Source organism: Gopherus flavomarginatus, chromosome 11 (genome assembly GCF_025201925.1).
Source record: "Gopherus flavomarginatus isolate rGopFla2 chromosome 11, rGopFla2.mat.asm, whole genome shotgun sequence".
NCBI lineage: Eukaryota > Metazoa > Chordata > Testudines > Testudinidae > Gopherus > Gopherus flavomarginatus.
This window is the reverse complement of record NC_066627.1, coordinates 48,584,670-48,602,424: the sequence shown is the minus strand read 5'-3', so window position 1 is coordinate 48,602,424 and position 17,755 is coordinate 48,584,670. Positions and strand designations below refer to the sequence as shown.

Sequence of the window (17,755 nt, the reverse complement as noted above, 5' to 3'; positions counted from 1 at the left end):
TTTACATATCACAGTGCCGAGCACTATATGGCTGCTTATGTCATAACATTATGGTCTCCAGCTGGCAGCCAGGAGGCCTTCCCAGCACTATTCCAGTTTTACACTGAAATCAATGGAGCTACTCTAGGGTAAGGCAGGAGTAGTGCCGCAGAGAATCAGTATCACCAAAGCAGGCTGGAGCTCTGCCCTTCCTCTTCTCCACTGCAGATTGTCAGGGTCTCAGTCAGGATCTTGGTGCATCAAAGATTTTTCAGGGGTCTACTCCATACCCCACGGATGGGGCAATTACATACTTAAATTCCTCGTGAACAGTCGGAGGACAAGCCTACCCCCATGCTGTTCTCCTGGCCTATCACATCAGCTAACAGCACAGATGGGAGTTCCTTGCAAGAGGAAGGGGGCAGTTTCCTTATCCTCCTTGCCTGCCTCTGAAGATTTTGGGATACTAATACAGGACATTCCAGGAACATCCTCTAGGATGAAGAGGCTCGGCCCTGCGAAAGACCGCAAGGGAGACAGTTTTGCTGACCATCTGTGGTCAGTGCTGCTTATTTTGCAAACAGGAGCTTTTGGAGTCGACTGAAGTATGTATTTACTGGCAAGGAATCAGAAGAGCCTCCAGTCACACTCTAAAGCCATGGTCGAGTTTCCCTCGCTGCATCACAGAACAGGCTGTGTGAGTCAGGGTGAGCTACTGCACCCCAAAACCATTGGCCGTTGGTTTTGTTATCAATACAGTTGCTGACATGGCAGATTGAGTTTAAGGGGGCCTCAAATATGTACCTTAGAGGCTTTGGTCTTGTGCCTGAGGTGGTGGGTATGAATGCACCACAAAACACGTCCTGATTGTGCCTTTCTGGTATCGCAATCTCTCTCTCTAGTCTAACTTCCAGGTCAGGAACCTCCAGTTAAAAACATCGTTTTGTTTCACTTAATATAGCATCAGGTACAGGAATGGTCTAGTGCAAAATGGCAGAAGCAACTAAGAGTGACAAAAAATAGCAAATGCATCTTTTTCAGTTATATTAAAGGACATATTAGTGATTACATTTTCCATGTGCTCATTTCTTTGACTGCTAGCATTCTCCTTCTTTTCCTGCTTCCTCCATCTACTCAGGGTATAGTTTAAAGCAAGCATTCAAAAATCATAAGTCGGGGCCCTCAAAGTCATGAGATTGACTTTAAAAATAATACATTTTGGGAGTGGGAGTGGAGGTTATTTGCTTTCTGGTGTCTGAGAGTTAAAGAGTCACGTTTGTCCATAACCATAAGTCTAAATCTTACTTTTGCTTTTTAAATGAAAATTGCAGTTTTCATTTAATAACATGACTCCAGGAGCTGGGGCTGTAAGAAAAATACTGTGAGAGTTGTGCTAAAATATGATCTTAGCTATGATTCATATTGCTTGGCACATGCTTATATACTGATTTCAATGTGAGATGAGGGCGCTCAGCAGTTCTGAAAAACGAGCCTCCAGGCTTTTAAAAATTTGGCAACCACAATGGAAACATCCAAAATTAGAAGCCACTTTTGAAAATGCAGTGTACAGCAGAAAAAACATGAATAGGGGAAACAAATTCTTAACGTTTTCCGTAACTAAATTAGACGTTATTTGCAGCTGTACTGTAAAGGTGCAAATACCTGCAATCATGGTATAAAAACTTCAAAAGACTTTGGGACCAAATTGTCAAAACCGAGCCTCTCTGTGTGCATGCGCAACTATGCCTGCACAACCACTTGCATGCACAATTTTTGGCACACTGCTGCTAACTAAGAACACTGACACATATCAGCTCCAAGCCAAACACAAATGGGTTCTGAGCCAGTGGGACCGTGCAAAAATGTCTACATGCCCCCAAAAGTGAAACCATCCCCCCTCCAGAGGGCCAGGACATTGAAGCGTTTCTTTGAGGGCTTAATTGCAACTGAAGTGGTGCACAGAGTGAATTTAACCCAAAGGCAGGTTGAAAAGATGTCCCTCGGCAATATCCAGAATAGGCCAGTAGAAACAGTAAGCAGTAAAATGAAGATTCAGGCTTAGATGCAGAGGGTTTAATTAAAGGAGGGAAAAAACACTCCTAGTAAATGCTCCATCTGAAGGGGAAACAAAAACAGCTTGTGGAGAACAATTTACATCTACAAAAAACCACCAACAGAAAAATCAAACAAAAAACAACCCAAGAATACACTCTGCAAACTCACATGCTGCACTGCCAGAGAATTCAAAGATTTCGGCTCAGAATTTGGTTCTAATTTAGAAGCTAGATCTGTGGGGAGGGTTCTTTTTCTTTTTTTGGAACAACTATTACAAGTTAGATGAAAGGCTACCTGGCTACCTATCAAACTTTCCCTCAGGATAAGTTGACTCTCCAGTTTTATGCTATATGCCCCAAATACCCTGGGGCAAAGAGGCATCTAGAAAATAAGGCTGTTTACTATTTTATTTCTAGTTCCTTAAAGTCATACCAGCTGTTCTGCTCAGCTTTGACAGCCATGAATCCATCGTTCTGCTGATCCACAGCAATGTGTGTGGAATATGTGGCTTTTAGTCTATGGCACAATTATAACCCTTACAGAATATAAAATAACTGCTGAAAGCTGAGCTCTCTGCCTTATAAAGCCACATATCTGACTCCCCCGTAAGGAAACCTCATTGCTCCAGTACAGCTCCCATAGCTCCAATATAACAGAATGATGCATTTTAGTGGTCAGAGCAACCAGGAGCCAGCTGGTGCTACAGTGGGAACCAGAACCCATTAAACCAGGTTAGTTCACAGCCATGTACTTGCTGCTGTTTATGCCATTCAGCCTCACACTTTACAAACAGCCTCGCAAAACTGTCATGAAGACACACCCATGCAGATGGAAACCCTGCCTGCCCTTCCCCTGCCAGGACGATTGAGCATAATGAAAAGAGAAATGAATGCTGTGCACTTGCCCATCAAAAACAATTACGAGCCCTGATTAAGTGGGTTAATAGAATTTTGCATGGTTGCTTTGAAATCATCTTAGTTCTGGAGTAAGGTTTGCAGGTCCCCTTTCAAAACCTTTACCAAAGTTCTGTTAAGAGTTTTCCACTTATTAGAAATTCTGTTTGTTGGTTACATATTTTTCTTTGCCTCCTGGATTCTGAGATTGTAAGGTGCACACAGGTAATAGTTTCAAGATTTTCTATGCAACCATGAGGGCTAGAAACTTTACTTTATTGTAAGTGAAAGCTGAGCTTCTCACATAATCACATGACTCCAGGAGCTGGGACTTTAAGACTAACACCCAATATTGCAAGACTCACACTAAAACATCAAGAATTGGCAACCCTGCAACTCCACTGTTCTCCCTTGTCAGGAGGGACAGTCCTTTCTGAAAAATATCTGTTACTTTTCCACTTTGTCCCTCCAAAACACTCTGCCAGTTCAAAATATTCCAATGCAGCAAGAACAGCGTGCCCCCCGTTTTTCCATGTAGTTCCCAAAGAAAAGAAGCAGGCCAGTGGGGGGCCTGACATGTTTGGAATGGTTGGTGACAGTTCATCCTCTCTATATTTTTAAAAACTTTTGAAGACTTTAAAAACTTTCTTTTAAAAAACATTAAATCCTTGTTCATACATTTCCAGTACTGGCAGAGATGCAAATTGCTCCTTCGTCAAGGATGAAGAAGAGGGAGCAACTGGAAGCTTAGGCCAGAGGAACAGAAAATATATCACTTATTTCCCCAACATCTGGACTCACAGCTACCCATCTGCACCACCTGCCAGTTCCACTGCACAGCTGCAGGGAAGCCAGCTGTGGTTAGTGTGGCGGGATTATGTATTGTATTGGCATGCCGTGCACAGCTCAACGCCGCTGGTGTTAAACCCAGATTGTTTATAGTCATGTACAAGGGAGGCTGCTATAAGAAGCCTGCCTGATCCAGGTTGTGGCCATTCCCACAGCTGTGAAGAGAAATGCAGTGTACATCTTCTAAAAGAAGTTGAGAGACAGGGTCAAACCCTGTACCTTTAAGGCACATGGTATTCTGTGCAGATTCTCTAGGTATCCAAAGCCCCTCATGGTCAAGACCAAAGCCACAGCATGAAAACCATGCTCTCCTTGAAACGGATCCCAGAACAGACAGGCTGGGCACAGGGCTTTGGAACGACTGTAAGCCAGAGAGCCCCAGCAAAGCTATTACTGCAGAGGCAACTTCTCCCTGGATCTGCACAAAGCTTAACTTCACACCTGTGAAATTAACCTTGTTAGGAGCTAACACCCCACAGAACTCTCCCACCAGCGGGAATAATTAAAAGTTTTCGCTCCGTCACATTCATTTAAACCAGGAAGTGGAGGAATTAAAGATGGAGGGTGTTTTTATTTTATTTTAAAGACTCTGACAAGAGCTGATACAGCAAAAACCAAAAAAGCCTTTAGACAGATTTAGTTCACTCTACTTAGCTCTGAGTGCTATCCGAGTGGTGTTAATCATATGTCCATAATTACTTATTTTCTACCTCGCTGCAGCTACAAGCACTTGTGAGCACTCAGACAATTGGGCTGCCCGTCGGAGCGCCTCTTACACCTTGTTTTGGGGTGGGATGGATGCTGACCTGTGGAATGGAATGTCTCATTCTTTACCCCCAGGATGCCTTTCATCTCAGTTTAAGAAGAGTTCTCAAACTTTTTCAGATCACCCAGTTGGCTGAACTTTCTAACAGCCTTTCCTGGAAAGAGACGGGGACATCAGCGAATGCACCGCTCCTTTCTGCCAGCCGGGGGAGGAGAGTTTCAGGCTCTTCTGTGGACTGGCACAAACTATCCATGTGACAAATCTCATTACAAATAAATAGATAATAATAAAAAGAGTTCCATGCCACCAGGACCAAGAATTCATACAAACGAGAGTTCTGTATCCAGATTGCCTAGAGGCATGGTCCTGGCCATCTGAATGAGCTGCACTGTGGGGATGACAGAGACTTCCCTTATGTTGATGGATGACGGAGGTCATCTGAGTCACGCAGTGCTGGTGAAAGGTCACTTAATGGGGAGGATGAGCTTCCTGACTGGGTCTTGCACAGCCAGGGCATTCGGCCCAAGACGGTAAGCTGCAGAAAAGTAACTCAAACTTATGGCAGGTTTATAGGTCCCTGGATAGAAAATCAGCTTTCACTGGAATGACAACCTTTAGCAAACAAATCCCACTGGCCTCACACATTCACAGACCCAGCATTCTGGGCTGTGTGCGTGTGACAAATGAGACCCAAGGCATGATAGACTAGATAGACAGCATTCAGGAGGTCTGCTTCTCTATCTCTCAACTGCCCCTCATTTCAAGCCACATCATTCACTTCCGTCCCCAATTTCCCTATGTTCTATACAGATCTAGTGACCCCTCGCTTTACTGGAGAAAAGCATTTACATTAGCAATAGAGATGAAACTGAGGCAGCAGAAAGTGTCATGCTACCCAACCGAATCCTCTAGCATTTTCCAGGTCTGCATGTAAAATGTGTGTCCCTCAGTCTGGATCTTTGCATCACACGCAGGCTTTGGCAGGCTGAGAGATATGTCCCCTTCCCCTTGGTTTGGAAGATGGCGGTTCCAAGACCTACCGTGTGCCCTGTCTCCTCCACCCCCTTAGTTCTGAGAAAAGAAAACCCAATTTCTTACCCAGCTTGGGGGGCTCAGGGGTCGGATTTACCCTCAACTCTGTCCTGCTGCCTTCTTTGCTTGCGCTAGTTTTGCTGGACCCTGCAGCTCTCCTTCCACCTCTGAAGGAATACGGATCTGCCATCTCTAGAACGAGCAGAAGACACGTGTTAAAAACACACAAACCCTCTGCCTCAGAGAAAGCACACGCTACAAGCAAGAATGGCACCTAGGGTGGAAAAAACATTAAACAGGACTAAATGTTCTCATTCAAAAAAAGATGCAGGGTATATTTGCAAATATTTGTTTTATGGTTGAGTGATACTATAGACATGGTTGAGCAGCGGCTTTCATTATAAACCCGTTTCCTCTACACATACAAGAGCAAAGATTTTATTAGAAATGACGGGCTGGATTCCTACGCAGAAACAACGAACAAACAGCTTTTTCTTCTTTGCTTATTTCTCTGCTTTCATTAGAAGACAACAAAAGAAAAAAAAGTGAGTTTTAATGAACAGATCCCGTGATAAATTTCCAATTTTCGTTATGAATGGCAAACTTGTCTAAACTGAGGATTGTTAATGTTATCTAGATCCCCGGATTAATAATTCAGTTTGGCTTCTCTGTAAATAATGAACATCAGAAATGATCATGAGAAGCCCGATCTCGCTTCTGTGGAAGCCGACAGCAAAACTCCATCAACTTCGATGGCGGTAGGAAGAGTCCTTGGAATTGCTGGTTGCTACAATTCCAGCCCGAGTGGGAGTATTTTCAAACAGGCTGTAAAAACATCACAATAAAATGAACAGAGGGAGGGAGGGAGGGGTTTAAACAAGTGGCACAAACACACGGTGTAGACTTCTATCCACTAGGCCACCCACGCAGCAGAGACGACGGGATCCTCCGGAAGTCATTAGCAGCAGACGTCCTTATTGCTTTAATAGCTTGGAAGCCTCTTAGGGTATGTAATGAATCCGCTAGTGTTGAGTAACTGGTGATTTTAGGGCAGCATGGGGCAGGTGTATCTAAAGGCTGGACTGGAGAGGCAAGCAGCGTCTCTATAATTCGCTGCATTGTGGAGACAAAGTAGATGAGAGTCAATTGAAGCATAATTCTTTCCCATTAGCCCAGCCTCTGTTGTAAAGGATGATTAAACAGACTATGCCAGATCCATCCTTGGTGTCATTCCACTGAAATCAATGGGGCTGAACGAGGGATGAATTTGGCTCATCGGTTTACATTAGCAGTTTGTTCCTCTAATGCACAAGTCAATTTCCAATTGGGATCTAAGTGAGAAGACCAGATTAATCTCCAGGAGGACCCAAGGGCTTGCCCCTGCCTCTTTTACTCAGGTGAAAAAGGTTGCATGGTTGGTCCTCAGTTCAAATAAACGGGCTGTGCAGGGCTGAAATGGCAATTCCGTAACACATGGACATGGCCAAATGCTGTAACTCAGGGGCTCTCAGCCTTTCCAGACAACTGTCCTCCTTTCAGGAGCCTGATTTGTCTTGCATACCCCCAAGTTTCACTTCATTTCAAAGCTCCTTGCTTACAAAATCAGACATAAAAATAGAAAAGTGTCACAGCACATGAGTACTGAACAATTGCTGACTTTCTCTTTTTTTTACCATATAATTATAAATAAATCGACTGGAATATAAATATCGTACTTACATTTCAGTGTGTCGTATATAGAGCAGTATAAACAAGTCATTGTCTGTATGAAATTTTAGTTCATACTGACTTCACCAGTGCTTTTTGTAAAACTAGGCAAATATCTAGATCTACCCCCCGGGAGACCTCTGCAAAACAGTCCCATGCACAGAGCCCAACCTGCCTGGCTCTGTGGCCAACTCACCCCTGCTGTGTTGCCACGGGAAAATTATTTAACTTCTCAATTTCCCAAGCTACAAGACAAGGATGCTAATATTTACCCACTGTCTGGGGGGAAGGGGGACAGGGGGAGGATTGATTAGCTGATGTTTGTAGAGTTCTCTGATGAGGTTAGGTACTGTTATTAGAAGGGGTGTGTGTGTGCGTGTGTGTGTTCGTTCTGATGTGGCTAGGCACTGTTGTTAGAAGGTGTGTGTGTGTTTTTGAAAGTGGGAGAAGAAATAGTCCAGGTCTGGGAACCTCTTCCAAAAGCTACTGTGCCTCTAACAGGGATCTTCACATGAGCACAGCTCCTTCAGTGCATATAAGTTAATGACTGCACATTAACAACTGCTTTTCTCTCTCAGGAGGGTATTTTGATGTCCCACAGAGCTGACGCGCATGAATCACAAGGGCTTTGCAAGTTTTAAGACAGATATAATGTTATCCCGCCACACACACACCTGGACACAGACACTCTCAGGCTAGCCCATAAGAGCCAGGCTGCCAAGCAATTAACAGATACTGCGGCAAGGCACAAAGCACACGACCAGACACTGATTCTGTGCCAGCAGCTAGTGGGCAAATATTTAGTCCTCTCGATGGACATCACACTCCAAATGTTTCCTGGTTTGTGTTGTTTATTGTAGGGCTGCTTGTTTGTATTTACTATTTACTTACACTCAGGTGTTTGTTTTGCTCTTGGGTTTATTTGGGCAAGCTGCCCCTTTGTACTTATTGGGCCCAACTCTACCCTCAGTTACACATGTCTACACCAGGAATCCACTGAAGTCACTGGAGTGATACCAGAATCAGACCCACTGTGCACATCGCAGTTTTGTAAATAACAACACCTAGCTCTTATCAGCAGTAGATCTCAAAGCTCTTTACAAAGGAGGCACCATTAGCCCCATTTTACAGATTGGGGAAACTGAGGCACAGAGAGGTGATGTGATTTACCTAAGGTCACCCAGCAGACCAGTTGCAGAGCCAGGGCGAGAATTCACATTGCTCCTGAATCTCAGTCCAGTGTTCTATCCACTAGGCCGCACTCTTGCCTAGAGACCTTTAACTACAAGCGCCTAAAAATTCAGACGTGATTTTGCAGTTATTTATACTCTGCAAGTCTGCATTGCTGTTAAATTAAACATCTTTATAGCCCTGCAAATGCAGATGGTCCTTTACAGAACACATGCTCCCTGCCCTCCAGAGCTTACAGGCCAAACAGGCCAAGCCAAAGATGGGGCGCATGTTCAGGAGAAGAAGGGATGCTTAGTGATCCCCAAACACCACAGCACCAATGTGTCTTGTCCCCTGGCTCGTGGCACACACACCTGTCTCCCACCTCCATCTCGAAACACTCAACACCCCTCTATGCCTAGCTGCTGCCTGCTCTGGTCCCCAACAAGCCTGCAGAAGCTGGGGCACCCGTGAGGAGTGGGGCATTTGTGGGAAGTTGCCACATTCCCCCTTATTCTGCAGCAGCAGGGCTCCCATCAGAGCCTTGCTCCTAAAGTCTCTTTCTGAATGGCTCCCTTCTGGTGGGAGGGAGAGGTTCAGAGCAGGGAGGGGGAGGTCACAAAGGCTCAGCGTTACCTGATGTGGGGAAACCCCCTGGATCTGAAGGGGGCCAGATGCCAAAGACAGCAGCCCCCTCCCTCAGCACATCCCCACACAGCCTTGGAGCTCCACACACCAGGAGCTTCCACAGAGCTGTGGGAGGGAAAGGGAGGGAGGCTGCTGGGGCTCCCTCTGACAAAGCATCCCCACGTAGCAGCGATGCTCAGTTTCCCATCCTCTGCAGGATTCCTCTCCGAGCAGGACATGGCCTTGAGTTAGGACCGAATCCCATGTCTCGATCAGCACTCAACTCCCAAAAAGATACTGCTTCCTTTCCTTGGCCCCGACAACCCTGCAGCTTCAATGAGCTGAACAGCCATGGACAGCTCTTTCATCCTAGGGTGTTCCTGGAGCCCTGGATGCAACCGCCTGGTCTGAGGCCTGCAGGAGGTCAGACTAGATGACCATAACAGTTCCCCTTACCCTTAAGATCTATGAACCTATGACTGTGCATACGTTGAAGGTGCAACCAATTATGCTCATTCAGTCCAGCGGCACAACTAAAGAACTGCAAAATCAGCTCTGGTTTGTTCTCCAGTTAATATGGAGATATACCTATCTCACAGAGCTGGAAGGAACCTTGAAAGGTCATCAAGTCCCCACAGCAGGACCAAGTACCCTCCCTGACAGATTTTTGCCCCAGATCCCAAAATGGCCCCCTCAAGGACTGCACTCACAACTCTGGGCTTAGCAGGGCAAGGCTCAAACCACTGAGCTATCCCTCCCCACCCACAATTAAACAGATCAGATGTTTCACCACAGAACCTCCTACAAAATTCCTTTTTTTGCATCAGTTTGCCTTAACTCGGTTAACAAGAATCTACACAACACTGGCCCTAATTAGACACCAATAGACACACAGCTCAGCAAACCCAACTGGCCCATCTGAGCTGCCACAACTCCCCTGCAGTTACGCGAAAAGAATTTTCATTGGACTGCTCATCATGTGCTAAGGCCTCAACCCAAGTCCCGGCAAAGGTCTAGGGACTAGAATCATTTGGAATTCAGCTTGTGTACAGGCACCTGCCCTGGGCCTCGTGGTGAAAGCATGAGACTGGGATTCAAGAGGTCTATTCCCAACTCTGCTACTGGCCTGCTGGGTGACCCTGGGCAAGTCACTTTCCCTCAGTGTATGTCTGTTTCTCCAGAGATGACAATGATAATGACCTTCTTTATCCAGGGCTTGGAGATCTACCGGTGAAATGTGCTACAGAAGAGCTAGGGATTATTATCATCATATTGTGCCATGTGCATTATACCAGGCAAACATTCCCGCAGTGCTGCATAATGTACCAGATACAGGGTGACATTCTACTGCAGTGTCACTGGAAGGCAGGAGACGTTTCAGGCGTTCCGCCTCCAAAGACACTGGGCTGCAGCATCAACTGCAAAGCAACCTGCTCCTGCAAGCTCTCCATGCATGGAATTGCCGTTGAAGTCTAGGCAAGGACTACCAGGTACAGAGAGGTCGTGCAGGGTCACACAGAATTTTAAGAGGAGGAGAGGTGACCTTCATGGGACTCCTGGTGTGGGTCAGGCCAGCGCATGTGGTTTGTTCTGGGAGATGGGGTAACATGCTGAGACTCTCCAACGTGTGGCGTTTGGTGATGAAAGCTTGGTCGTGAGCACAGACACCAGAGTTAATCAGTCTCTAGATCAAAGGAGGAATTATAGCCTGGACTCTGCATTCTCTGGCATTTGGAGCAGAACAGAGGGAATCATTAAGTCAGCTCATTTAGCCTCTCTCTGTTTGAGGTGTATTTCTTAATTGTTATAATTTGTAGCCCAGCAGTGGCTGGAAGCCCTCACCAACATCAGGGCCTTATGGTGCTTGGTGCTGTTCACACAGCCTGAGGCAGTCCTCACTCCAGAGATCTTACAGTCCAAGCAGACAGGACTGACAAACGGTGGGAGAAAGGAAGCATTGTTACCTCCATTTTACAGAGGAGAAACTGAGGAATAGGGAATGACTGTGGCAGATCTGGGAATTTACCAGAGATCCCAAGTCCAGGGCCTTACCCAAAGAGCATCCTTGTCTGTGAGCAGCTTGATATTCTGAAATGTATTGGTTATTAGAGATAATTATTCACAGAGATTTAATAAATAATTGATCCACAAAGTATGCCCAGTGACTTCCTGCATGCAATGCATCCGATATTCTACTTCCGAGCCATGTTGATTAGCTTTGATTGGGCCCATGGATCACATGGTATTGGTCCCGTGCCTTGACTGTATGAGCATAACAGCTAGAATCCCATTTCTAAGGCAAATGCTCACGTTAATAATTTAACAGTTCTCTTTCCACAAATATTTTCTAATATCTGCTATTCCCTTGAAAATTCCTTCCAGTAAATTCATTCGCAGAAACACAAACACGAAAAGGAAGAAAATTCGAAATACGAAGAGAGAATGTGAAGGTATTCACCCAGCACAGGTTCAGATCAAACCTGGGACATCGTCTACACACAATTGCTTTGTGATTTAATTGATTTGGCTTTACATACATAAACAAGCACACAGCACCTAACACAATGGGGTCCTGGTTCACGACTAGGGTTCTAGGTGCTACAACAATACAAAATAATAAATACAACTACTAATCACAGTACCGACAAAGATCCAGCAGAAGACAACCTGACAGGGCTATGCTAAACCTGCTAACACAATAAAACATGAAATTGCACACTCCTTACCAGACCAGGATCGCTCAGGTATACCATACTATTGCGTATTTATAGTGTTTTAATGAGACATGCAATAGACAATAATACCTGTGTTTGTCTCATAAATCAAGTACATACTTAGACAATTTTTAATGAAGAGTCTATTATTTACTTGACAGACAGCAACATTTCCTTTGAAACCATTACATGGGAGACAGTGTTATCTAGTGGTGAGACTGAGAGTCAGGACTCCAGGGTTCTTTTCTCTGTTCTCCCACTTCGTGAACTTTCAATGACACATGCTATGTAAGGACACAGACGCAAGAGAGCGGTAGAGAAAATTTGAACTGAGTCTAAGTCCAGGAACTCCCTTGGTTCTACCCATAGCCCCCTCATGCACATATAGAGAAATTCACCCAAGGAATGGAGGTCCCATGAAAGACTCTCCAGGTATCATAGACACAGACTTTAAGGTCAGAAGGGGCAATTATGATCATCTATTCTGACCTCTTGCACAACACAGGCCACAGAATCTCATCCACCCACTCCTGTAACAAACCCCTAACCTATGTCTGAACTACTGAAGTCCTCAAATCGTGGTTTAAAGACTTTAAGGTGCAGAGAATCCTCCAGCAAGTGACCCGTGCCCCATGCTGCAGAGGAAGGCAAAAAAACCCCAGGGCCTCTGCCAATCTGCCCTGGAGGAAAATTCCTTCCCGACCCCAAATACAACGATCAGCTAAACCCTGAGCATGTGAGCAAGACCCACCAGCCAGACACCCAGGAAAGAATTCTCTGTAGTAACTCAGATCCCATCCCATCTAAAATCCCATCACAAGTCATCAGGCATATTTACCGCTAACAAAGATCAATTAATTGCCAAAATTAGGCTATCCCATCATACCATCCCCTCCATAAACTTATATCTGGCTTCAACACTAAGTTCATGTCTTTCTGCCCCCACTGCTCCCCTTGGAAGGCTGTTCCAGAACTTCACTCCTCTGATGGTTAGAAACCTTCGTCTAATTTCAAGTCTAAACTTCCTGATAGCCAGTTTATATCCATTTGTTCTTGTGTCCACATTGGTACTAAGCTTAAATAGTTCCTCTCCCGCCCTGGTATTTAGCTCTCTGATATATTTATAGAGAGCAATCACATCACATCAGCCTCAGCTGGACCGTGGCTGCAACCACATGGTCCCCTGTCAGGCTGCAGAGGTGAGGTGTGAATGGTAGAGGGGGGCACTTCACCCCCAGACATGGGAAGTAGCTACCAACACGCAAGGACAACCCTCAGGCATTTGGGAGTCTTAGATGAAGAGCACCTGAAAACTCCCATTGACTTCAATAGGAATTGTGGGTGAAAATCAGGAGCTTTAAACAAATGCCTAATAATAATATCAGTTAAACCATGAGAGCCTGAGCAAGTTTTAGTACTGATGCCTTGAAAGACTTTACTTCCAAAACTTAAACCAGAGCTTTCAAACCAAAAATGTACTCGTACCACCAAACCATTGTTCCCTTCATTTAATGCACATGCTCTCTTAGAACAAACTTTTTTTTGGGGGGGTGGGTGGGAAAGGGGCAGCTTAGAAACTCTCCAACATATTTTATGTTCCACCTAATTGCTTTTGACACCTTTCCTCCTACTTTTAATTTAGCCTAAAATAATAACAAAATTACTTATATATACACATGGGGGCCAAATCTGGTCCAACTTGATGGATTTAGTGGAGTTGCGCCAGGGTAACAGAGCAGAAATCAACCCAATATATTTTAACCAAACTTCTCACTCTTTCATGGCACATGTTGGAGCCAGGTGATCAATTACTTCCAACCTCTTTCCAGCCTTTCCTCAACTTTTGGTTGAAACCCTGTTGTGATTCACAATGGGGGCAAAAGGGGGAAAACGACAGACCTCAAATATAGCAGCACTAGGGGTTATATTTATGACATTGGAACAAAGAAATTGATTCCAGATTCCCTGCAGTGTAGAAGAGATGGCCCAGCCTTGTGATTTAGAGATACCAGACTGAAATGCTACACAGGGGAGCTGAATTCAAGTTTCCAGCGCTTTCCTGAGCAGCTTGAGACAGGAGTTGCCAGCAAGGCTTTTAAAGCAGCGCATTCTACAATGCAATGTCTGTTACTCCAAAAACAAACCATGTCTCACCAACACAAATGGCCAGATGAGGTGGAACAAGAGGGGAGCAAAGATTCAAAAAAGCTCAATAGGACGGGGAGTCCCAATAATACAGAGACCAAGGATGGGAGTGAGGAAAAAGCAAATGAGGGAGAGACTATTTACCAGAGGGCTCTGAAAAATCTAATTGTCAAGGTGATAAAATCTATATATAATTTTTCAAACTTGCTTTCATGCAAAATGTCTGGATAACATGAATTGGGGCTTGGAGAGTGTATCTCACTCTAATGCAGGACATATTCAGCCCTGACATAAACTGGCATAAGTCCTATTAAAGTCCGTCATATTTTACACAGGTAACCTGCTACCACAGTAACTTAACTTTTTCAGGCAATTTTTTTCTCTGTCCTGTGAACTGATCTGGTGTCACTAGGTCTGGGGGGACCAGTGTTGACACACAGATATTGGCATTTCAAGGTAGCAGTTAGAAAGTTGGCATGTTGCTTCCTGGAAATCATAGCTATTTGAGTTAATGTGACACTAACTATAAGAGGGAAAACAAAACAATGCCATGCATAAAAACCCATCCATTTCCACTCATCACTAAATACGCTGGGTCAAGTTAATGGAGTTACATCCACTGCCACCTGAATTTGGCCTTTACTATCTAACCCAGCATTTCCTGGCTTGATCCCCACTACCTACTAATTGCCATGGCTTAACAGTCCCCAGTGAGTCCACATGCCAATGGCCTGTAGGTCTTTAACAAATCCCTTTCCCCTGACATACAAGTGTGACCTTCTCAGGTAAAGTGCTAATCATGGTGCAAAGGATACGCCTGATGTGCAGCAGGCCAATATCCACTTGCTTTACTTATTATTAATCATTTATAATCTGCTGTAAATGTTCATGGCATTGCTCAGGGGTAGGACAGTGCCGAAAAGGTCACAGATCCCTGCCCTGGAGAATGCAGAAGCTAACGGCACGAGGAGAGAGTCAGAAACAACAGCTAGCAGAAACCAAAAGGCTAAACTGATGTTTGTTGTTCTTGTGAGTTTCTGACAAATCACTTTCCCTCAGTATTGATTATAGTTTCTTCTGGCTGTAGACGGGAACCAGGGCAACGCTCTGACGAATGGACTGAGCAGTTCCCTAGTTCCACAGCAATTTCTGTTAGTCTCTCTCCAAATCACGGGTTGATCCACTATTTGGTAACTTTCTTACAGAAATGTTCTGTGTATTATACAGATATTCCTACGCTTTCTATAGGCACACGGCACTTAGCGGACTAATTCCCTTCTTTCTCAAGCAGTGGAGGAACAACACGGCCACACAAAAGCTGCGCTGGAATTAAGAGATGGTAGATTTTACATTTATATCGTTCAGTACTGCAGTTTGAAAGGACAGACCTAAAACCAGGTTAAAATGGGTGTAAATGTGCCCATCTTTCATCACAATGAGTATGTGTGCACACACACGCGTGCACACAAACACAAAGCTTCTGATGGTTTAAAGTTTCTGTTTCAAACATATTAGCTCTCGGCCCCTGGCACCAAAGCTGATGGTAAAGCATGAAACCTAAAAGACATTAAACAGAATTAACCTAATCTGATTTATAGCATTCACAGCCCTGTCTGGCCTCCCTAGCCAACTGCCCACCTGGCACAGAAGTCTCTGCCCCAGCCTATGTGAGTGCTCATGAAGCTGTAATGTCCCAGATCTGACCTAGCCTGCCCATGACAATGACAAACTGGAGAGAACGTCTCTGGGCTGGCTTTATAGAAGGCACAATTTAGCTGTAATGTTTCTGACCCAGCCCATCCTATGAAAACATCCAGCCAGCTGCCATGTCCCTGCTGGGAGTGCTCAGCTGACTAAATGCCCCTGCCTTGCCCAGCCCATGTCAATGTCCAGGTGGCTATAACATCCCTGGTCTGGGCCATGGGAGTGCCCACCTGGATGTACTGTCTCTGATCTGCTCCATCCTTATGGGAGCCCAGCCACCTGTCATGTCCCTGTTTATCCATGTCATTACCTGCCTGCATGCTTTGCCCTTTGCCTGATCTACCTCTCCCAGGGCCCATATGGCAGCCACATGGCTCACATGACCTTGGCCTGGCCTGGCCTGCCCCTGCTGTACCCACCTGGCCTGAGTGTCCTTGCCCTGCCCCTCCCATTGCCCACCTGGCTGTCATGTGACCTGCCCAGGTGTGAGCTGAGCTCACCTGCCTGTACTCCTGCCCCCCTTCCTGGAGCTCAGCTGGCCGCAGGTGCCCCCCGCCTTGCGGTCCCTCCCCCTGGCTAAGGTGTGGGCAGCAGGGGCTGCCCCACGTGGATGTCACCTGTCACCGCGTGGGGCAAGGAGCGCACCGCTGCGGGAGGCTGCACTGAGACTCAGGGGAGCAACTTCCAAGCCCCCTTCTTTAAAGTGCCAACACTGCAAAAAAAAAAAAAGAGAAAAGGAATAGAAAAATCCCCTTGCACTCCTAGCCCGCCCTGCACTCCCAGCCCCCCCAGATCGCCTCCTCCGCCCTCTGGATTTAGTGTCCACCCTCTATTAAGAAAAAGGGAGGGGGTGTGGGGTTGGGTTTTTGTTTTTTTTTTGCAAAAGGGAGGGGGCGAAAAACTATTTTTATTTCTTGTGCTGGGAAAAATAATTAAGGGGAGGAGGAAAAGGCAGTGAAGCAAAATGGCGACTTTTTTATGTAGAAGGAGGAGAGAGGAAGAGGGAGAGAGAAGGCGGGGGGGGAGGGAAGGAATCCCAGGCGCACCGGGAAAGGAAGCAGCAAAATCCTCGGGAGAGGGCGATCGGGCCCGGGGAGGGGGCGACCAGGCGGAGTAAAAGCAGGGCCAAGGGTGGAAAAGGACCAGGGGGGCGGGGGAAGGGAGGAGGGTTGCCAAGGGGGGGGCTCCTTACCTCGGTGTTTGTGGCGAGCTCTCCAGGGCCCCCGCACGCACACACACGCGCGCTTGGAGCGGGCGAGGCGGCGCTGGCTCATGCGCGATCCCCCGCGCCCCCCTTCCCGGCTACCTTTGACAGTTTTACGGTCGGGGAAGCAACTTGCAACTCTCGCGTTATTATTTTAATACTGCAACAAGCTCCGCTCGGAGACAGTGGGCTCGGTCCCCCCCCACCCGGGCGCCTGGGTGGAGCCGGGGGGGCTTGGAGAGGCGAGCGCGGGCACCCTGCGACGCGCCCAGGGCGCAGGAGGCAGGTGCGCTCGGGAGCAGCCCGCTTGGAAACGTCCAAAGGTGGGAAGTGGACAGCGCTCGGGGCCCTCTTCTAGCAAACGTAGGGCCAGAGGCCAGGCAGGGGGCAGATGTGCAAGACACCCGCTGCCTGGGCGCCGGGGACTGGAGCTGGCTGGCAGAGGGTGGCTCTGCCCAGGCCCCTTTGGATCAAGGGGATAGTCCAGCCTCCACCCCGCTGGGTTTAATTTACAGTGGGGCTGTGTGTTGTGTGTGCAAACAGACCCTGGCTCCCCACAGGTTTTCCCTCCACTGAGGCTGTGCCCGACCCTGGTTAATTCTAGGGCTATCCCTCCCGGAGGGGCTGGAATAATATTTATAGCAGGGGTGCTGAGAGCCACTGAACCAAACTGTACGCCCTGTATTTAATGGAGACCACTTCAAGCCAGGGAGTGCAGCAGGGCCCCTGTTCCAGCACCTATGGTCCCTCCTCAGCAGAAGTGGACTCCCTGGCACATACCCACCCGTTACTTAGCCCTAGCAATCAGGGGACATGCATCTGATGAAGTGGGTATTCACCCACGAAAGCTCATGCTCCAAAACATCTGTTAGTCTATAAGGTGCCACAGGACTCTTTGCTGCTTTTACAG

General features: G+C 46.5%; 1 protein-coding gene across 4 annotated transcripts in view; it reads right to left on the bottom strand.

Annotated features, from left to right (window-relative positions):
- ZNF512B (zinc finger protein 512B) overlaps positions 1-16,969 on the bottom strand; it is a 62,591-nt gene extending 45,622 nt beyond the window's left edge. For all 4 annotated transcript variants that reach the window (XM_050918262.1, XM_050918264.1, XM_050918263.1 and 1 more), the window contains exons 1-2: positions 16,834-16,969; positions 5,641-5,766 (exon numbers count right to left, since the gene is read on the bottom strand). In XM_050918262.1, coding sequence (XP_050774219.1) covers positions 5,641-5,766; positions 16,834-16,915 — 208 coding nt within the window. In that variant the 5' untranslated portion in view covers positions 16,916-16,969. The remainder of the gene's footprint in view (positions 1-5,640; positions 5,767-16,833) is intronic.
- Between the last annotated feature and the right edge of the window lie 786 nt (positions 16,970-17,755).